We start from the raw sequence: 20,967 nt of genomic DNA, 5'->3' as shown, positions 1-20,967 counted from the left end.
CTCTTTTTTCCTCAGATCTCAGCAGGGACCTGGCAACTCTCTATCCTTCCGTCTCACTCTCAGCTCATCTGTTTCTGTGCTTTTGAGCTCACAGATGTGGATCCCCATCATACTGAACAATCTCATTTCCTCTTAACTGTCTGATTTCAGTTCAGACGTCCTTAAAAGTCCAGCATATGTGCATCTGCTGCTGTCTATAGGATGATGCATAAACTGGACATGAACAGACGATAATCTCAGGAAACAAAACCGGCAAATGACATCTAAATATCTCAAATGTGTCTCCTAAACTGGTTTTGCTTCAGAGCCCAGAATAGTAATGAACTGACACATAAACTAAAAGGAAATGTATTAAAATCACATATTTACACAAACACATAATGTGATTAATTCTTTTAATAACTGTGCTCCATCATACTTTTCAACCAGTAAGTAAGCCCATATTTCAAAGTGAAATCAATTCCCTACATCTGTTACATTTGAACCTTCTTTCTCTCAGAAAAACTTCACACTTGACTCTTATTAAAAAAAAGGTTCTTTATTGCCATTGATGGTTCCATGAAACCTTTCCATTCCACAAAAGGTTCTAAGAAAAAAAAAAGGTTTTACTAAGAATGTTCTTGGGGAACCAAAGAATGGTTCTTTAAGGCATCACTTCAAAACACCTTTTTGATCCTTCAGTTTTTAGAGTGTATAAAAGGTAAACGGGCTGCAAATTGAGTTGCACATTGACTTAAAGCTCTCATAAGTGCAATCTGTGTCACTCCGCCCTCTGGGTCGGATCGAGGTCGGATCATATTCACACCTTAAACGAACCGTACTAGAGTTCGTTTGGAACCGAACTAAGAACACTTCTTCAGCTGGGTCTCGGTTAGGTTGTTTGGTGCGAAAAAGAGTGTGATTGCTGTATACACACCTGCCAAATAGATCTGCACCAAAGGAGGAAACGAACCAGAGTTCTTTTCAATAAAACAAGACAGGAGTGAATACATCCTTAGACTCACATAGCAGGACTGTCTGATCCACATTGCAGCACATTCTGGCAAAGAATTGCTTGTTTTAAGACGGGAAAAGACTGTCTGATTGTTGTTTACAATGACTTGCTCAGATGCAGGTAAATCTGAAATCAGTTACAACCCAAACGCACTGCAGAATAAAATTAAGATGATCTAAAGGACACTTGGCTTGTTTACTTGCTACGGTCTCAAACATAACTGTTGAATATCTTTCAAAGACGCAGTGGCACAAACCTCACAGACATTGCCAAATGCATTGATGCCTTCTTTGGAAGCCCTCATCATAGCAGACTGGGAACTTGTAAACATGATATTGTTTCAAAGTGAACTGAGACAGATTCACAGAACTGTGTCAAGCATAGTTCTCAAGTGGTTTTAGTTTAGTGCCTAGACCTGGTTTGATGCTCTTGGAAAAAAACTTTTTTTTTGCCACATTTGTCTTGCTTTTAACATATGAGACATGAATTTGCGCCAAATGACTAGACGTTAATTGAACACAATACACTGCAAAAAAAAAAAAAAATTGCGCTAAATGTCTTAATAAAAACATCTTTAAAATAATTTCACAAAATAAATAACAAATGTAATATAAATACTTTTTTCAAAGATGCATTTAATTGATTTAATTGCATTTGATGCTTTTCATAAAAAAAAAAAATAAAAAAAACATGTTTTCAATACTGATAATGACATTTTACTTGAGCACCAAACCAGCATATTATACAGTTCATATATATATATATATATATACACACATAAAACACCAGTTGAGGACCAGCTGATTTTTGCATATTTTTTGCCGTTTATGCAGACTTATGCAACTTATGCATCATTCTGTGAAACATCTTTTTGCCTGATACTAATAATATAATTACAAACAAGTTTAAAAGATCACATTTTATTTATATGTTGACGTATTACTCACCAGGATGTTAAAAAGTAATAAGCTGGCTTAACAGTCAACTCACTATTTGGCAAGGACAGTTGCATATTTCCCTAGTAAACGCATTCCCTCAAACTCATGCATATTAAGACCTAAAATGGGCAGCAGTTCATTTCAACTCTATTCCAAAGTATGACTTCCATTGAGTGTAAAATACTTTGAAATTAAAGGTGTCTTACCTGTATATGATACAGGCACAGTCTCTGCAGGTGCCACAGTTCTCAATGTCCTGTCCTGTTCGGTACGTGTGTCTTCTGAAACACACACAAGACAACAATTACCAGGGTTTTTTAAAACTGTGAGCATATTATAATGAAAGAAGACCTAATAACTTTAATGCTATTGCTGACAAAACACATAGATTGTTTATTGCACAACCTAAAGCATGTAAAGTATGTTGAATCAAATGCAGCTGAAGCAGCTCATGTTCGTTGCGTCTTTGAGGAATGACTCTTCTGAGTGTCTGACTGTTATGTAAGAGTGAGTCACAGCTAACAGAACTATACTATCGTTCTGCTTAATTAAAACACTTTTGTTAGTGTGTGTTTATATATTGCGAGTGTGAGACAGAAGACATATTCTGTGAATGCCAAGTTTGTATTATGCATGCATTAAATTTACATGCAGTTATGACAGATATCTTCAGGAAGTCAACACACAAATGGATTAGTTGTAGTTGTCTCTGCACATTAAGGCCTGGTTTCACAGACAGGGGTTAGGTTAAGCAAGGTTTAGGCCATAGTTCATTTAGGAAATTTAAGTCATTTTTATAAACATGCCTTAGAAAAAAACACTACTGATGTGCATCTTGTGACAATACAAGGGCACCGACATATTTTAAGATCAATCAGTTCAAGTTTTTTTTCAGTTGAAACGGCTCAAACTTAGTCTGGGACTAGGGGGGTAAGTATTGTAGCATTTAGCACTTTTAAGGGCTCTTCTTTTTACACTATATTACAGCAATGCATATGATTTCACACAGACATCAGGTGCTGTTAAATAAAAGCATGTGGCAGGAAGACTATATGCACGCATTCATACATGTCACATACGGTTACGGAGTCTCACATGGGATAACAATGCTAGCCTGATTTAGCAGCTCTACACAATGAGGACTAATTATACATCACAGATTTCCGGAATCTTCCTCCTCGGCTTCTGGAATTAAAGAGCTGATGGTAATCCTGAGGTTCTTGAGCAGCGCTTAAATAATCCACAGATGGGAATCAATCATAGAGAAACTTTATGTTAAGATCTTTGATTTATTTGTATAAAAAAAAATTGACCAAGATGCTTTATATTTAGAATAGCCTGCACTTTACACAAAACATTAATCTGTAACGTGCATACATTCATCCCAGTTATTTTAGTATAATTTATTTAGCTTCTTTTGTTTTTGTTTAAATTTAAATTTTATTTTGCATTTTAGGATTTTTTTGTTTTAGTTTGACCAGATTCTGTACTTCAAATTCAATTTAGTTCACTTTGTTGCCAACACAACATTTCTACTTTCTATTAATTTTTGTTGTAGTTTTTTTTTCCATCTAATTTTTAATAAGCTGTACTTAATTTTTATTTTTATTTCTGTACTTAAATTAAAATATATTCAAAACTTAAAATGTATTCAGTTGCCAATGCAAAATTTCTACTTCTTTCTATTTAGGTTTAAGCTTTTCATCAGGCTTTCAATTTTTATATTATATTTCAGCTCTACAAAAATGACTGTTAATATTTAGTTTTTCTATATGTATTATTTCTATCCATCCATCCATAAAATTGTATATGCATCTACATAGTGTATTAACTGCAGAAGTGACAGCTTAAACATTAAGGTAAAATGTCTTTAAAGGTCATCAGTCTTGCTCTCTCCTTCTCACATGCGCGCGCACACACACACACACACAATCAAGGCAACAGGCTCATTAAAAGCTGGTTAACCCATTCACTGGGGGACAGCCTAGTCATTTGTCATCAACACAACACAGCTCCTGTGTGTGTGTGTGTGTGTGTGTGTGTGTGTGTGTGTGTGTGTGTGTGTGTGTGTGTGTGTGTGTGAACATTTCTATTCTTATAATGTGAGAGTAGCCAAAATAAAAGAGGAAAGCAGTGAAATAATCAATAGTCCTTATTCCCTGGAAGCCGTGTGACATTTGAACTGAAAACAGCAAATAAAGATTACAACTATTTGAAATAAAATATAACCACTATATCCTAAATAAACATATAAATAAACCATCTAAAAAGCCATCAGTCATAATTGGTGGTCATCAATCACTACAGATATTTTGTTAAGACTAAAAAAAAAAAAAAATAAAAAAAAAATGAAATTCAGAGAAATAATCAGGGAAAAGATGGACATTAGAGGGTGCATTAACCAAAAAATAGTCTTTACTTATTCAAAATATTTTGTTATTTTAATAAAATTAAATATAAGGTATCTGGTGAATTGTGTTTCCCTACTTTGGGAACATTCCAGTAAACTAGGGATTGCAAATGAAGAGGATATGGTGCATGAAGGACAGGTCAAATCCTGCTGTTGTTTTTAAAGCGAGCTGTGCTTTAACTTCTATACGCATTCATCTTAAAATTCAACACAACTTAATGCATTAAGATATTTAGGTCCTCTCAAATATTTTTAATTTCATAAGAAAGTTATTAAGGATAATATCTTCCTAAATGCTTCTAAAGGTGCATTCAAAGCAATGCTTACAAAGCAGTTGACACACAAATCGCAAGAATGGTGATAAATCAACAAATGTAAAAAGATGAGCTCTGAACATCACAAAATAAAAAAATAAATATCAATAGTGAGAAAACAAAGACAAAAATTTTAAACAACAACAAAACAATTATCGGTGTAATTCAAATAACTGTATATTTCATGTTTGCTGTTCTTGCTGCAATATATGTGAAATCATTTTTTTTTTAATGCTTATTGACAGCAAGCAAAGTTATTTATTGTAGTAGTTATTGGGTCGGTTTAAGGGATCTAGAATATGGTCATGCAGAATAAGGCATTATCATGTGCTTTTTAAAGAACTAAAAAACAGCAGATATGCTAGTAATATGCATGCAGCTTGTAGACAGCTTGTTAACAGTGAATAGTGTTATCTTAAGTATTATAGAATTATATTAGTCTAACGTTTTTTTTTTATTTATTTAGTTTCATACAACTTACTCAAAACATCTGTAAACTGGGAAGTTGCTTTTTTATAGTGCTGTAACTTCACAATGGCAACTTGTGCACAAGAAGAAGTGACAATTTTGCAATACAAATCACTTTTCGTAAAGTCTCTTATCAGTCTGAAACAGGACAAATGCTTAAGAAATGTGGCAGAAGATTGATAAATGACATACTTCACAAGTACATCTTAAAAATACTCGAAGTGTTCTTAGATCTGTTTTCTGGGATGACCTTTCAGTGTTAATTATTGAGAGAGTCGCTCTGGGGATTTGAGTGTAAGGTTGAATTAATTATCCGTCTTTTCCAGGTTAACTTAATACAGCAGTGAATGATTCATATAGAGCAGAAGTTTTAACGTTGCTATTTTACATACTGGTGCTCAATTGATTCATACAGGTTCTACTTGAATCTGAGATTAATGTGAGAAGTCATTTCATTGCCACAACAATAGTTAAGTCAACAAGAAAATCAAAACTGAAACTTCACTGTAAACAAATAATTTTTTTAAGTTACTATGTTTTACAAGAAAATACTATTTCAGTCCCCCTAGTTTAAAATGTCACATTTAATGTGTTACTTGTAGTTATCTGTGGAATTTACTAGCAATTACAGAATGAAAACACCAAAGTTTCTAGACCAGTTTCTACACATTTTTAAAGAAATAATATACAAAAATAAAAAAAAGACAGACACATTGAATAATACATGACATTTTGAAGTAGAAAGACTGAAATAGTATTCACTACAATAATGTTCATTTATCTTCAAAAATATATATTTGTAAAAAACTAAATTCAGTGCATGTTTTTTATTTTATTATTTTTATTTTTTATAATAACTTAATATCTTAATATAAATAATAACTTGCTCTACCTCAGAAACAACCCCTCTTTTCCTGTTGATGTCTCTTTGGTCATGCAGGGGATTATACCATAAATCATTAGCCAAACAGTTATTTTTTTATACATGGTTTCAGCAAAATCACAATTTGTCTGGTTTCATTCTGTCATGGAAAGTAAACTTTTCACAATTCATTAAAATCATGATGATTAAAGTTAGGTTCTATCTCTCATTTTCTCTTGGAGAATATCCTGTTTCACAGGAAACACGTCGTAGAAGAAAATGGCTTGCACACAGTATTGTGTGAATTAAGATTAAGAGATTAAAATCTTAGTTTATACTGTTCTATTAAGAGGAACCTGATAATAGCCTTTAAGCAAATCAAACTTACTTACGAACCTGGCCGATCCTACCCGGTTAACACAGTCTTCAACCCTTGGGAGCAGAAAAGAGTCTGGCTTGGTGATGTTATTTAGCTTCCGATAATCGGTACAAAATCTATACGTCCCGTCAGGTTTACTAACTAGAAGGCAAGGTGAAGCCCAACTGGAAGAAGGTTCTGCCAAACCATTATTCAAGAGATACTTCACCTCTGCCTCTAGTTGCTGCTGTTTCTCGAAGGCCACCCGATAAAACCTCTGCCTTATCAGCTCAGTGTCACCCACATCAATGTCGTGTTTGATCAAGTGAGTGCACGACGGTGTGTCTGAAAACAAAGCAGGAAAGTTAAAAATCAATGGCTCAACTTCTAATGCCCTCTCCTTGGACAAATGCTCAAGTAGTGTGTCCAATTCAGACAACTTCTCGGAGTTCTTCAACAGAGGCTGGAGCACACAGTCGTCTGGGCTAACCACATCCTCATCACCACCCGCTGCCACCATGTGGCAAGAGAAACTAGATATCCCAGCAACTGCAGCCAAAGCAACAGACTTAACCTGGTCACCAGTCTCTGCTGCCCCAGAAACCGGAGACCTACTGTAATAAGGTTTCAAAAGATTGATGTGACACAGTTGCGTAGTACGCCTACGGTCAGGAGTTGAAACTGGATAGTTCAGGTCTGACACCTCCCGAACAACAGTGTAAGGACACGCATATTTAGCAAGAAAGGGAGAACCGGCTATCGGCAACCGCGTCAGAACCTGAACTCCCAGACTAAATACTCTCGGCTCAGCCCGGCGATCATACCAGCTCTTCATTTTCTTCTGAGCCTTAGTCAGATTTTCTACAGCCATCTCCCCAGCTAAGAACAATTTCCGGCCAAAGCCGTTCACATACTCCAACAAGTTAGTAGGACTTTCAGGACACTTCACCTTATCCCACAGGACAGTTAAAGGCCCTCGAACTCTATGGCCGAACACCAAATCATTAGGTGAGAAACCCGTACTTTCCTGTGTTACCTCACGTGCTGCAAGCAACAACCATGGAAGCCCTTCTTCCCAGTCTTTGCTAAGCTGAACACAGTAACTCCTAAGCAGTGACTCGAGTGTCTGGTGAACACGCTCCAAAGAGCCTTGGCTCTGGGCGTGATAAGCACTACTGAGCTGATGTTTAACATGCAACTGCTCCAGCACTTCTGAAAACATATGTGATGTAAAATTGGAGCCTCTGTCACTCTGAATAATCTGTGGAATACCAAAGATGGAGATAAACGGAGAGAGAGCCTTCACCACCGACTTTGTAGAAATTGTACATAACGCATAGGCAGCCGGGTAACGGGTGGCCTGACACATCACAGGCAAAAGCTAAACACACCCTGACTTAGATGGAGGCAATGGTCCAACACAGTCGATTAGCAAATACTCAAATGGGTTCCCTAAAACTGGAATAGGGTAAAGTGGAGCGGGCTTGATCACCTGATTAGGCTTTCCAGTTAACTGACATGTATGACAGGTCTTAATGAAACATGCCACATCCTTCTTTAGGCCAGGCCAATAGAAGTACTTCATAAGTCTGTCATACATCTGAGCTACAACAAAATCACTAAATGACAGAGAAGATGGCAAATCTGGCAAAACAATAGGCTGCAAATCAGGCTTACGATTTTTCTCTAAAACCTCAGTTCCAGAGGCACGGTTCATGGCATGTGTTACTGCACAGGCAGTAAGCACCTCAGGTAAGCTCTGCAGGCTACTATCAGCACCTGATGGGATAGATGGAACACTCTTAACCACCACAGGTGGCGGCACATCATGCCAAACACGCTCTCCAGCCAAGTTATTACCCAAGATGAGATGTACACCATCTACAGGCAACAAATGGCGCACAGCAATGACAACCTCACCCTGAACCAGGTCTGACTGTAGCTCAACCCTATGCAGAGGAACAGTTACGACCCCCAACCCAATTCCCCTCACTAAAACATTACCAGTGCTAGACTCACTAGAAAGAGGCAAAACAGACTCTAAAAGAAAAGATTCACAGGCCCCCGTATCTCTAAGAATTTTAACTGGCACCTTTGCAGAGCTGCCCACCAACGATACAAAACCATCTGTAATGAAAGGGGAGTAATCATTGACATCGGCTTCAATTACCCCCGAACGCCTATACTGGCTAGATCCAACAAGGCTGTCTGGCGACAAGTTAGAGGCCACACCCATTTCAGGGTTTGACCTAATCTCTGTGTGGATGAACTCAGACTGTACGCGCGCACCAGAAACGGCAAGAGCAACCGGTCTTGAAGCGCCAGGTTTGCTCCTCTGGCCCTTTTCTTTCAAGGCCGGACACTCGTTCTTCCAATGCCCCTTCTCTAAACAGTAACGACAAGCATCCGTATCTGCCCTGCCACGAGACTGTTCTTTGGCACCTGACTGACTAGTGGCAGTATTAGAAAAAACAGAACGTTCACTGAAACGTCCAAAGCGCTGCTCACGGTAGCTCCTCCCTGGATTATATTCTTTAAAACTTTGCCTGTGCGTTAAAACATATTCACCAGATAAAACTGCGGTGTCTGCTGCTGTTTTTACCTTCCGCTCATTTATATATACTGCAATTCGATCAGGGAGGATGTTTCTAAATTGCTCTAAAACAATTAAATTACACAATTCTTCAAAGGTAGAGATGCCTACTGCAACACACCAACGATTGAAATGACAATTCAGCTCTCTTACTAGCTCTGTATAAGTCTGCTTTTCTCCCTTTTTCCAATTACGAAATCGCGGTCTATATGCTTCTGGAACTAACTCATACTTTAAGCACAGAATCTTTCACGCTTTTATAAAACCTTTCTTTCATGCACCGATAAAGCAATAAACGCCTCTTGCGCTTTTCCAACTAGAACGCTCTGAAGTAACAACGTTCGTTCAGGATCACTCCAACCACGATCATCTGACACGCTTTCAAACAGTGAAAAGAAAACATCCGGATCTCTCTCATTAAACCTTGGTAGCAATCTGGCCATATTAGAGATATCAGAGGTGCGCGCTGGTCCAATCGGAACACCGCCACCGGTATCACCAATAATTTTCCCTTCTGCAATCAACCTAAAACGTTCTAAAGTAACTTCTCAATCCCTTTTAATTTTAGTATATTCTAGTTCACTAGTTCACGCTTACATATAATTAGCTGAGGTATGGTATGCGTATTTGGCGTGCTGTCCGGGGAAGGGCTCCGAGCTGGGGAAGGGCTCCGAGCTGGGGAAGGGCCCGAACCTAGAGTACCCCCTCCCCCTTCCCCTCCCCCTTCCCCTTCCCCTTCCCCTTCCCTTTCCCTGTCTATTTATAAAGTGAACTCAAAGTGAGGAGATGGGGTGGAGGAGGGATGCTGATAAACCGTCAAAGGATAGAGGTAAGTCAGCGATATTTATACTATGGGATTGATTACTTGATTATGGTCCACCTGTGTTGATTAGGCTAAGTATCTGACGCGCTCCTCCCGAATCTTGTTAATAAAAACGTCATTTGACGTTCAGCTTCTCTCTCTCGACGTTCAACTTCACGCTCTCTTTGCTGCATTTCTAACAGCTCTTTTTGTTGTTCAAAGGTAAGACCAAAATTACTGCGAGACTCACCCAAACTTGCTCGTGGCGTTGAAGCACCTTCAGGATCCAACTCATCCATTGAGGCTATTGATGGGAGAATTTTTCTTTCAGCCAGTTTAGTTCTAACCACCTGCCTTATCTGCGACAATTTCGCATTTTTTCTCAAGCCCAATTCAAAATTATAATGTTCACTAACTTCACACAACTGCTCCTTAGTCAACGTATCTAAAACCTGATCTGATGGAGCAGTGAAAAATCTATCCAAAGTATCCATTTATTTCCTCTGCCGTTTTTGCTTTAACCCTTAAACCATACTTTTAAAGTGAGCACCTTTATCAATTTAAGTACGGCCACCATGCTGCAGCTACAAGACAAAAAAAAAAACACTAACGGAGCTGCCCTGCACACGTCGATCCACTTCATGCATATCCCTAGAGCAGAGATCTTTAATACACGATATCAGTGGCACCTAACTTCCCTGACAAAAATGCCGTTAAAGCAGGCATCCACGACTGTGCCCTCCGCCCAGGAAATAGCACAAAAACAAATAACTAAAATAACAAACAAGTGATAAGTGCTTAGCAGGGGTTCGCAAAGCTCCAATGGCTACAGCATCAATTATTTTTTTCCTCGCAAACTCAGCGAAGGCCCGCACCTATCCAACAATGGACCACCCCCAATACTTTAACCTCGCTGTATTTGAACAACCCCAGGCACAAACAAACCAAATTATCTATTTGACCTCCCGCACCGAGATAATGCAAAAAAAAAATCTCAACCTAATTAAACCAATCCGCGTGTCTTTCCCACTAATTTACCATGCGTTAAATGCCCAAACAAACTTACTGTGCCGGATCACCTATAGGATCCGAATACAGTCAACAAATTAGGCACGTTAATCAAAACGACCTACAATACTAAGTGTGTTCAACAACAAACACTATTAACTCCTCCAACTCAATTGAGAACTGCAACAAAAAAACGCATATTTACCAATCGATGATTCAACATCCCGGACGAGATCCCCAAATCTGTTACATGCCTGACTCAAAGCGCAACAGAGTAGGGAAAGACACGAGGAATAGCAATAGATTCTAGATTTATTACGTAAATAGAATTTAACAAAAATGTAATACAGTCAGTAATGAAGATAGCTTTAAAAAAATAAAAGTGTAAGCAATCAGTATAATGAGGTGCAGTGAATAAGCAAAGCAAAGCAAAGCAAAACAAAATCGTAGTCGGTGCGGGAGAGATGGAACAGCGGCAGTCCCCTCAGCCCCTCCCGGTCTCATCTACAGCATCTAAAGGCCCAGATCAGGAACTAATTAACACAACTCCAAACACCTGTGCCCAGCTCACCTGTAAGAGACAGACGCAGCACACAGACAGGAGGAGCCAGGCAAATCCATGACACTATTAAAAGATTAAAATATTAGTCGATATTGTTTTATTAAAAAATTTAAATATTGTTCTACTAAGAGATTAAAATATTACTCTCTATTGTTATATTAGAAGAGATTTTTTAGTATTTTTACATTGCTGTATCTTTGGATATTTTATTTGCTGGTAAGCAATTTTGTATTTTAGCCTCTTTGAAGTAAAATAACAGCTCAGATCGACTCCCAAGCTATTCTGATGATCTAGAAGAAATTCAAAAGAGATTTGACACAACCAAGCAAATGTTTAATGACGACAGAGTGACTTGCTTTAACAGAGATGTTTAGACACAAACTAAAAACCAACAAGAGAATAAAATTGAGAAGCCATTTACACATCATAATCACATAATGCAGCACTCCACTCCATGTGCTGAAGATTCATGAATACATTCTTATAAAGAAGACTAATCATCTTTGATAGTGCACGGATCACAGCAATTGTAATGACACAAACTTTTGTCATTTTCCTCTTTCTGTTGTTTTCTGCTATGTTGTTTTCACTGTGCACACATTTACTAGCAGAATGCAATTTCATATTCCTTGTCTTTCTAAGTGTTAAACATCATTGATTTACCCAAGCAAGGCTCTTTTCTTTGAACAGTGATTTTGGTTTGCATCTATAAAATTATGAAATATGCATAACTTTAATGCATAATGATTTATTTCTATAACAAGCTGTACACAATTATGATTCAGATCATTTGTCTTTACAAGCAAGTACAAGTAAATTGTTACTTTTTTCATGCTTGTTAATTTGGACAAGCTAGCCTGAGTCATTTCTAAGCCTGTACGTGCTTCAAGTGTTTTCAGCTAAGAACAAAACCGTGCACCACAAAGTTGGCCTAAAATGAAGCAATTAAGTCTTTGTGGAAAACACTTGGTTGACAGATTGAAATGCAACAGTGAATCTCTCCTAGGCAACCTCGCAAAGTAAAACAAGCTTTCCAGAGTTTTCCAACATGCTTTGAAGCTGGCAGTTTATAAATACAGGGCATCTACAAAGAAAGATGCCGATCCAAGCAGTTTATACAGTACATGCAGGACCAGAGCAATCTTGAATAAGTCTGCTATGTTACCCACTCATTTATACGCAAATCAGATCATTATTGTTTGCAGACTTTATGCTTCTAAAAACAGAAGCTCATGGATAACATGGCAGCGAAGGTTTATGGACAACCGCGAAGCAGCATGGTTTAGAAACAAATGGACATGTCTGAGAGCTTTGGCAAGTGCATTTTTCTGTGCTCAACAGATCCCCAGAGGAGACATGCTGTCAGGTTTGAGAAACAAGTGGACTGTTGAGTGTGATGGACAGCAATGTAATGCCACCAGTGTAGTACATCAAAGCTTAGAAAAACCTGGTGCTGCACTTACTTTAGATAAATGACATATACATTTGTTTTAAGGACACTGGGATCGGCATTGGAAATCATATACTATTCTGCCCCTTACTGCTTTCTACAACAACGTATCTCTACTGCATGCTATTTTTACAGTATAGGGCATAAAACAGCATTTTTGGGCTTATTTATTGCACAAAATGGAAGTTAAGAGATAGATACATTGCATTGTGGGTACCAAACGTATAGCACTCCTCAGCATTTCATAACTAATGCATTTTGCAACATTGGCACTGTTAATGAACTGAACTGAATCAACACTGAACTGACTGGAGCAAAATAATGACACTAATGATGATAAAGAATGATGATAGAATTTCATATTTGATGAAGTTTGCATGATTTATTCTGTTTTTTTACGTTTTTTACTGTGAAACAGCTTTGAAACCGTATGTATTGTACCAAGCAGTATAAAAGGTGACTTGACTTTACTGTAACTTTTGAGAAATTACCTCTAGTCATTCCAGTTAACATGCATACACAAATTGTGCATACTATGCATACACTATAAAATTAACTTTCAATTCAATTTGGTACATGCCATTTCTTTGTAATTATTTGTGATTTTCACACAAATCAAAGCAAACCCCAACACCATATTATTTTCAGTGTACTGTATATTGAACTACATTTGTAAAATTAAGAAGAAAAGGTTGCTATGTGGTTGCTAGGTGGATGCTTACTAACCAAGAAAAAAGAGCCCATCTTCAAGCCTCTATGATATTTTCGCCTCTTTATATGTCTCAGGTCTCACATTTTGTTCACCCATTTTATCATCTGCCTGGCAAAATCAGTTAGAAAAGTAATACCACCTGTCATCAACAAGATGCATGAATGTAGTCACAGTTAAAAGATGTTGTAAGGCATGATGCACAGCACAGTCTACAAACCTAACAGCTGTGACTACATTCAAAACATTGCACAGCCTCAAGAGCCTTATTGCTTTTCTAAACCCAACAATTGGAAAGTTAAGCCGCTTTCTACCTACATTTTTGCAAAACTCCAAAAACGTACCTTCAATTCACTGCAGTTTCCAGATAAAAATAATTACTAATGGCAGTAAATACCAACAAATTGTATTACTTTTCACACAAATTATGATTACAGGGGAAGATTATTGTTAAATAAACAGTTTCTTTTTGAACCGTTTCCTTTCACAATACTATGTTATGACCTCAAAACATTCTTACCATAGTGCATGATTTCTAAACAAATGCATTTTAATGTTTGCATCACATGACCAGCTCCATATATATTGGTTTTCTGACAGTAAACTTGTTCGTTAACTCACCCGGTACAGCCCCTTTTCCCATGAAACACACTCAAGTCAAAACACTCAATAAAAGAGTTCAAAGTCTTGTAGAAGCATGCCAAAGTGGCACAGCTGCTACTTCAAAAAGCACGTCATCTACTTCATGAACAGTTAAATGTTCTCCCCACTATGCAATAAAACATGTGCAATACTTAACTATTTATACTTATCTTTATTATATGCATGTTATTGATTTAATATATCTTACATATATCCACGTTCCCTTGTATAATTTGTCTAGCACTGTACACACAATATACTGTTTACTGTCTCTTGTCTATTGTGTATTGTTTTTTACATATTTATTTTTACTCACTTATTTTTATTTTGTCATCTGTGTCTTGTCACTTGTCAACCTGTCTGTGTAGTGGAAGCTTCTGTCACCAAGACAAATTCCATGTGTGTGTAAGCACACCTGGCAATAAAGCTCTTTCTGATTCTGATAACTAACTGCATACTTCTCGCTTTTCTGACATAGTAAACTTGCTTGTTAGCTTACCCGTTATAGCACTCAGGTACAGGCCCTGTAACATGAGTCACAATGCTCAATAAAAGAGGTCAAAACTTGTGGAAGCAAGCAAAAATGGCATGGTTTCTTTGGTTATGAGTTTTTAATTCACGTTTGTTTTAATTAACATAATAGGTTAGGCTTAGTGTAGGGTTTAGTGCAAGTTATATGATATTTTCAAACGCGAAAGAACATTAACCTTTAGGTCCACTCACCAGATATTTGATTTCTTCAACGTAATAAAACGTTGCCAGATTCACATTCATCTGTTTAAGATAAAACTAAATGAACTCTTATGCAAAATGTAATCAGAATGCAGAATGTATCATTTTGCAGAAATTTTGTCACATGAATGTTTTCCTTTAAAATGTATTTGGTAATCACATTTTTCACAATTTAATACATATACATACATATATACTATGACATAACAGTATGACTGCTTTGTAGATTTTTAGATCTGGAATGGTATTGACCAATCAGCATCCAGGACCAAATCTATCTGATTTGTAACAATACTATGTTTCCATGTAACTGTGAACTGACGGTAGTCTGTGCACTAGACTCTTCCTCGTGCAGAAACGAATTGGCCGCATGCTTAGAGTCAGCAGCCCATGTGACAAGCATGCTAATGCAGCATCCTAATCTTGTCCTTACTCACTGACTTTGGTCAATCCCTCACTCACTCTTTTGGTCTTATTTGTGAGAGTGAAATGAATGAATCGGTCCATCATGTCACAGCAACAATAAGTGAATCATCCACCTCTACACCTTTATTCTTTCAGCCCCTTGTCAACCTGTTTAATAGTGTGAATGTCTTTAACGTCAATCTGAATGCGATAAAAGCTAAGATGTGAAATCACTGCTGAAAAGCATATGTTGTATTTTGTGCACTGTGCAAGTACTGAAATCTAGATAATAGTCCAAGCTAAATACAATTTAAGATCTCAACAAGAAATGTGACATACTACTATAAAAAATATAAAAAATTTAGGATGCATTTGCATTACAAAAAATTAACATAAACTAATAAAAATAATGTGATGCATATTTGTCAGTCATACATACAGTAAATTAAGAATTCTGCAATAGTACTAATAAGCAATTTGGTTTAAACACAATAATTTTTTGGTATGCAAAAATCTTACCAGTTTCTTACCTATTTAATTTATATATGAACAACATATATGCATCACATTAAGTGTATTAGTTTACTTTAAAAATCTAAATAAAAAACAATTTTATATGCAATTCAAATACATACATTTAAAATTTATGCCTAAACATTTATTTTTCACAATAGTGTGTATTTTAAGTGCACAATTTTTAGAGACTCCTAGCTAGTGTATCACAGTTAATTGTATAAAGATTTTTAGTTATTCGCCATTTATCAGGTGCGTTTTATTGAAAGCGGTGTACAGCACACTAATTGCAGGAACCGTCCCTATTGAACTAAACGCATTGCTGTAGGGCTCAATGGTTATTGACCGCAGACCATAATCTCTGTGTAATCAAGCAATTGTTAATGTACTTTACTCTGTGTTTTGGTGACCAAAAGCAGTGTAATGAAATCCTTTGGCAATGCATTTCAAAACAACTAAATAAAATACTATGTGTTTCCAGATCCCTACTATCACTACCACTCGCAAACCACACATCACACAATGTAGACAGCGCATTCTTAACAACCTGCACACTTTGCCTATATCTGCTAATACACTACTTTCTTTTTCTATTGGTCTCTGGAATTGCCAGTCTGCTGTAAACAAAGCCGATTTCATTACTTCTATTATTAGTCATTCAAAGCTTAATCTCGTGGCCCTAACAGAGACCTGGATCAAACCAGAGGACACTGCTACACCTGCAGCACTCTCCAATAATTTCTCATTTTCCCACTCCCCCCGTTTGACTGGAAGAGGTGGAGGTACTGGTCTGCTCATCTCTAATGATTGGAAATTTAATCCTTTACCATCTTTGGGTATCAACAGCTCCTTTGAATCTCATTCATTTACTGTTACCTACCCTTTTAAAAAACATTTTGTAGTTGTCTATCGACCCCCAGGACCACTGGGTAACTTTTTGGATGAATTAGATGTGATGCTCTCAACCTTTTCTGAGGGTGGTACTCCCCTAGTTATGCTTGGAGATTTCAACATCCATCTAGATAAACTTCTGTATGCTGATTTCCACACTCTGCTTGCCTCTTTTGATCTCAACCGAGTGTCAACTACTGCTACTCACAAATCAGGCAACCAAATGGACCTTATTTATACATGACACTGCTTTACTGATCATGTTCTGGTTACTCCACTGCACACGTTGGATCACTTCCTCCTCACTCTTAACCTCAACATGGTCCCTGACACTTCACTTACCCCTCCACATGTCATCTTTCGACGTAACCTACGCACACTTTCACCCTCCCAGCTTTCTGCAATGGTTTCATCTTCACTTCCTTCCCCTAAACTGTTTGCATCTTTGGATGCTAACAGTGCTACTGATACTGTCTGCTCCGTTTAGACACTGTTTGCCCCTTATCTTCCAGGCCAGCCCGTAACACCCCTTCTGCCCCTTGGTTATCTAATGTTCTACTCGAACACCGTTCTAAGCTTAGAGCTGCTGAAAGGGTGTGGCGCAAATCCAGAAATACTACTGACCTTAATATGTATCAGTCATTCCTATCTTCTTTCTCTGCTAATGTCTCCACTGCTAAAATGACATACTACCATAACAAAATTAACAATTCATCTAACTCTCGCATGCTTTTTAAAACATTTTCCTCACTTCTTTGTCCTCTTCCTCCCCCTCCTGCTTCATCTCTAATAGCTGACGACTTTGCAACGTTTTTCATTAATAAAATTAAACACATTAGTACACAATTTTCCACACCACAATCAGTCAAGCTCATATCACCAGCAAACTTACACTCATTTACATCCTTCTCTTCACTCTCTGAGGCAGAAGTCTCAAAACGCATCCTTTCTAATCACCCTACAACTTGCCCGCTTGATCCTATTCCATCTCATCTCCTTCAAGCCATTTCTCCTGCAGTTGTACCTGCACTCACTCACATCATCAACACATCCCTCCACACTGGTGTTTTTCCCTCATTATTTAGACAGGCACGTATAACTACACTACTTAAAAAACCCAACCTCAATCCATCTCTTTTAGAGAATTACAGACCAGTTTCCCTTCTTCCTTTCATTGTACACATCAAACACTTGAACGAGCTGTGTTCAACCAAGTCTCTACATTTCTCACACACAACAACCTCCTTGACAGCAACCAATCTGGCTTCAGAAGTGGACATTCAACTGAGACTGCCTTGCTCTCAGTTGTTGAAGCTCTAAGACTGGCTAGAGCGGAATCCAAATCTTCAGTACTTATCCTGCTTGATCTGTCCGCTGCTTTTGACACGGTTAAGCACAAAGTCACTTTTACGGACTTTTAAATTAAATGTTCTCTCCTGGTGGAATGACCTCCCCAACTCAATCCGGACAGCTGAGTCCTTAGCCATCTTCAAGAATCGGCTTAAAACACATCTCTTCCATCTTTATTTGACCCTCTAACTTTAACACTCACTATTCTAATTCTATTCTTTAAAAAAATCTAACTACCTTTCTAATCTTTTTATATTCTATTTTCTTTTCATTAATTATGCAATTGTATGTGTGTGTGTGTATGTGTAAAGACCTCTAACACTAGCTTGCTCTATTCTTTTTTTTATTCTATCTGTTTTCTTTATATTATATTATTTAAAATCCCATGCTAGGTGTACTGTGTTAACCTAACTGAGACTTGCTATAGCACTTATATATAATTGCTCTTTTTGTTGTTTTTGATTGCTTCCACTGTCCTCATCTGTAAGTCGCTTTGGATAAAAGCGTCTGCTAAATGAATAAATGTAAATGTAAATGTAAAATGCAAATGGATGGAATTTTCTTGGTGGCATTTATTGAGGAAGAAACAAGCACTAAACGGATGCCTTTGGGGCATGTGTGATTAATTAGGGTGTCTTTACTGCCACAGTGGGAGCATCAGTGTGTGTTCGTTTGCCCCCTAAACCACACTAGCTGTTGGATAAACATATGTCTCTAGAGTGATTTTGTTTGGACGTTTAACCTTGCATTATACATTTCTGAATGCACTGCAAGGTGCCATTGACTGCTGTAAACAAATTATGGATTTTTGTTCTCTATGCTTTATAGAGAAAATAAATTATTCCTAGCAGGTATTGCAGTGCTCACAATTTGTCTACTTTGTGTTACTACAATTTAAATATTAAAAGTAAGTGCTTTTGGAACATAAAAACATAAATACAAATATGATTTAAAAATGAACAATATTTCTAAATGCACAAAACTACACTTACTGGCCATAATCTAGTGAATTAAAGGAATATTTCACCCAGAAATGAAAGTTTACTGAAAATGCACTCAGGCCATCCAAGATGTAGATGAGTTTGTTTCTTCATCAGATTTGGAGAAATGTAGCATTGCATCACTTGCTCACTGGTGCATCCTCTGCAGTGATTGGGTGCTGTCAGAATGAGAGTCCAAACAGCTGATAAAAAAAAAACTCACGATAATCCACAGGTAATCCACACCACTCAAATCCATCAGTTAATGTCTTGTGAAGAGAAAAGTTGTGTGTTTGTGAGAAACAAATGCATCATTAAGATGTTTTTAACTTCAAGCCATTGCTTCTGGCAGAAATTTGAGCCCTCTCTCATAATATTGCTTTCTCCGTGAAAACATCATCTGGTACGAATCAGGAAAGAAATATGCACCTTTTACAAGGAGAAGCATTCCAGGAGACATCTTAACAAATATGTTGGTGGATTTTTTTATTCAGAGGACAACAGAGGATGGACTTTTACACTTGAGGAAACGTATGGATTTTGGAGAAGTTAAAACATCTTAATAATGGATTTATTTCTTATACCCAGCTTTTCACTTCACCAGATGTTAATTGATAGACTGGAGTCATGTGGTCTAATTGTGGATTATTGTGATGTTTTTATCAGCTGTTTGGGCTCTGCACCCATGTGCAAATGATTTAATGTCAAATTTATCCTAATCTGGATGGCCTGAAGACAAATTTCAGCAGTTTTGGGTGAAATATTCCTTTAAGTCATGTTTAAAGTCATGTTTACACACTACCATAAACAATGCCATAGAAGGTTGCAACATATGAACTTATTACACCACAAAAATGTTGCTACCTGACAGATATTATATATTGTAAACTAGCCAATCAGAAACATTATGTGTCTGTCAATCATTGTCTCCTAAATGAAAGATACACTGGCATGCTTTTTAGCCAATCAGGATCATTCTGTGCCTGTCAATCATTTTATGTATTTGGGTTTTCTGACATCAGCACCACTGAAGTGTTTTGTTTTGATGAGAAGTTGGGGGGAAAATGGTTTTTAAAAAATGCACTGTATTTTACAGCGCTTTTAGTATCAGCTCAAACACTGTAAGTGAATAAATCTTTGGTTAGACAAATTTCATTTGTATTGACATTCACAGAAAGCCTGCCTGAGTCTGTTTAAGCAGGTTTTGTGTGCTTTTAGGGACAGAATATCTGGAAAATGTTCCCAGAAGACAAACAAACTGCAAAACGAATCAAAGAAAAATGAAAACGGCAGCATTACTGTAGCCTAAATCAATGACTAACAATATCACATATGCATCACCAGCATCAGTACTGCAGCGTCTGAAGATATCCTCTATAGATGAAAGTGAGATGACATACAGCCAATGTGTCTGTATTCACTGCTCTTTCTTTTTCTTTCATACAGTATGTCTAATGCCCTGTCTGACTAGTTTCCAGAGGTGGAAAGAGTACAAAAATATTCTACTCAAGTAAAATTTCATTAATGTAATGGTACTTTTACTTAAGTACAAGTAAAAGTACCAGTCTAAAAATCAACTCAAGTAAAAGTAAAAAGTAGCTCATTTAAAATTTACTCAGAGTAAAAATTACTTAGTTACATTTTAACAGTGGCAGGGAGGCAAAAATGGGACAGGCCAAGGGTGTCAAACTCAGTTCCTGGAGGGCCACAGTCCTGCACAGTTTAGATATAACCCTAATTAAACACACCTGATCCAGCTAATCTAATCATTTAGGTTTATTTGAAAACTACATGATATGTGTGCTGGAGCAGGGTTAGAACTAAACTCTGCAGGGCTACGACCCTCCAGGAACTGAGTTTGACACCCCTGGGATAGGTCTATTAATCTCAAACTAGTTGTTTTTAATTAAAGGAATCAGTTATTTAGAATAATAAAACATTTGGGCTGTTACCAAGCAAATCAGTATCAACAAACTCATCTTTTAA

At 37.2% G+C, this 20,967-nt stretch overlaps 1 protein-coding gene across 3 annotated transcripts in view; it reads right to left on the bottom strand.

Moving 5' to 3' along the window:
- LOC132140049 (mucin-2-like) overlaps nt 1-20,967 on the bottom strand; it is an 89,312-nt gene that overhangs the window by 50,415 nt on the left and 17,930 nt on the right. The window contains exons 2-3 of one of the 3 annotated variants that reach the window (XM_059548830.1): nt 2,139-2,213; nt 817-1,120 (exon numbers count right to left, since the gene is read on the bottom strand). In XM_059548830.1, coding sequence (XP_059404813.1) covers nt 1,105-1,120; nt 2,139-2,213 — 91 coding nt within the window. In that variant the 3' untranslated portion in view covers nt 817-1,104. Of the gene's footprint in view, nt 1-816; nt 1,121-2,138; nt 2,214-20,967 lie in introns of those variants that run through there. The other 2 variants (XM_059548828.1, XM_059548829.1) reach the window with 2 other exon arrangements.

Source organism: Carassius carassius, chromosome 4, assembly GCF_963082965.1.
Source record: "Carassius carassius chromosome 4, fCarCar2.1, whole genome shotgun sequence".
Taxonomy (NCBI): domain Eukaryota; kingdom Metazoa; phylum Chordata; class Actinopteri; order Cypriniformes; family Cyprinidae; genus Carassius; species Carassius carassius.
The sequence above is the reverse complement of the archived record's forward strand: the minus strand, read 5'-3'. Positions and strand labels throughout refer to the sequence as shown.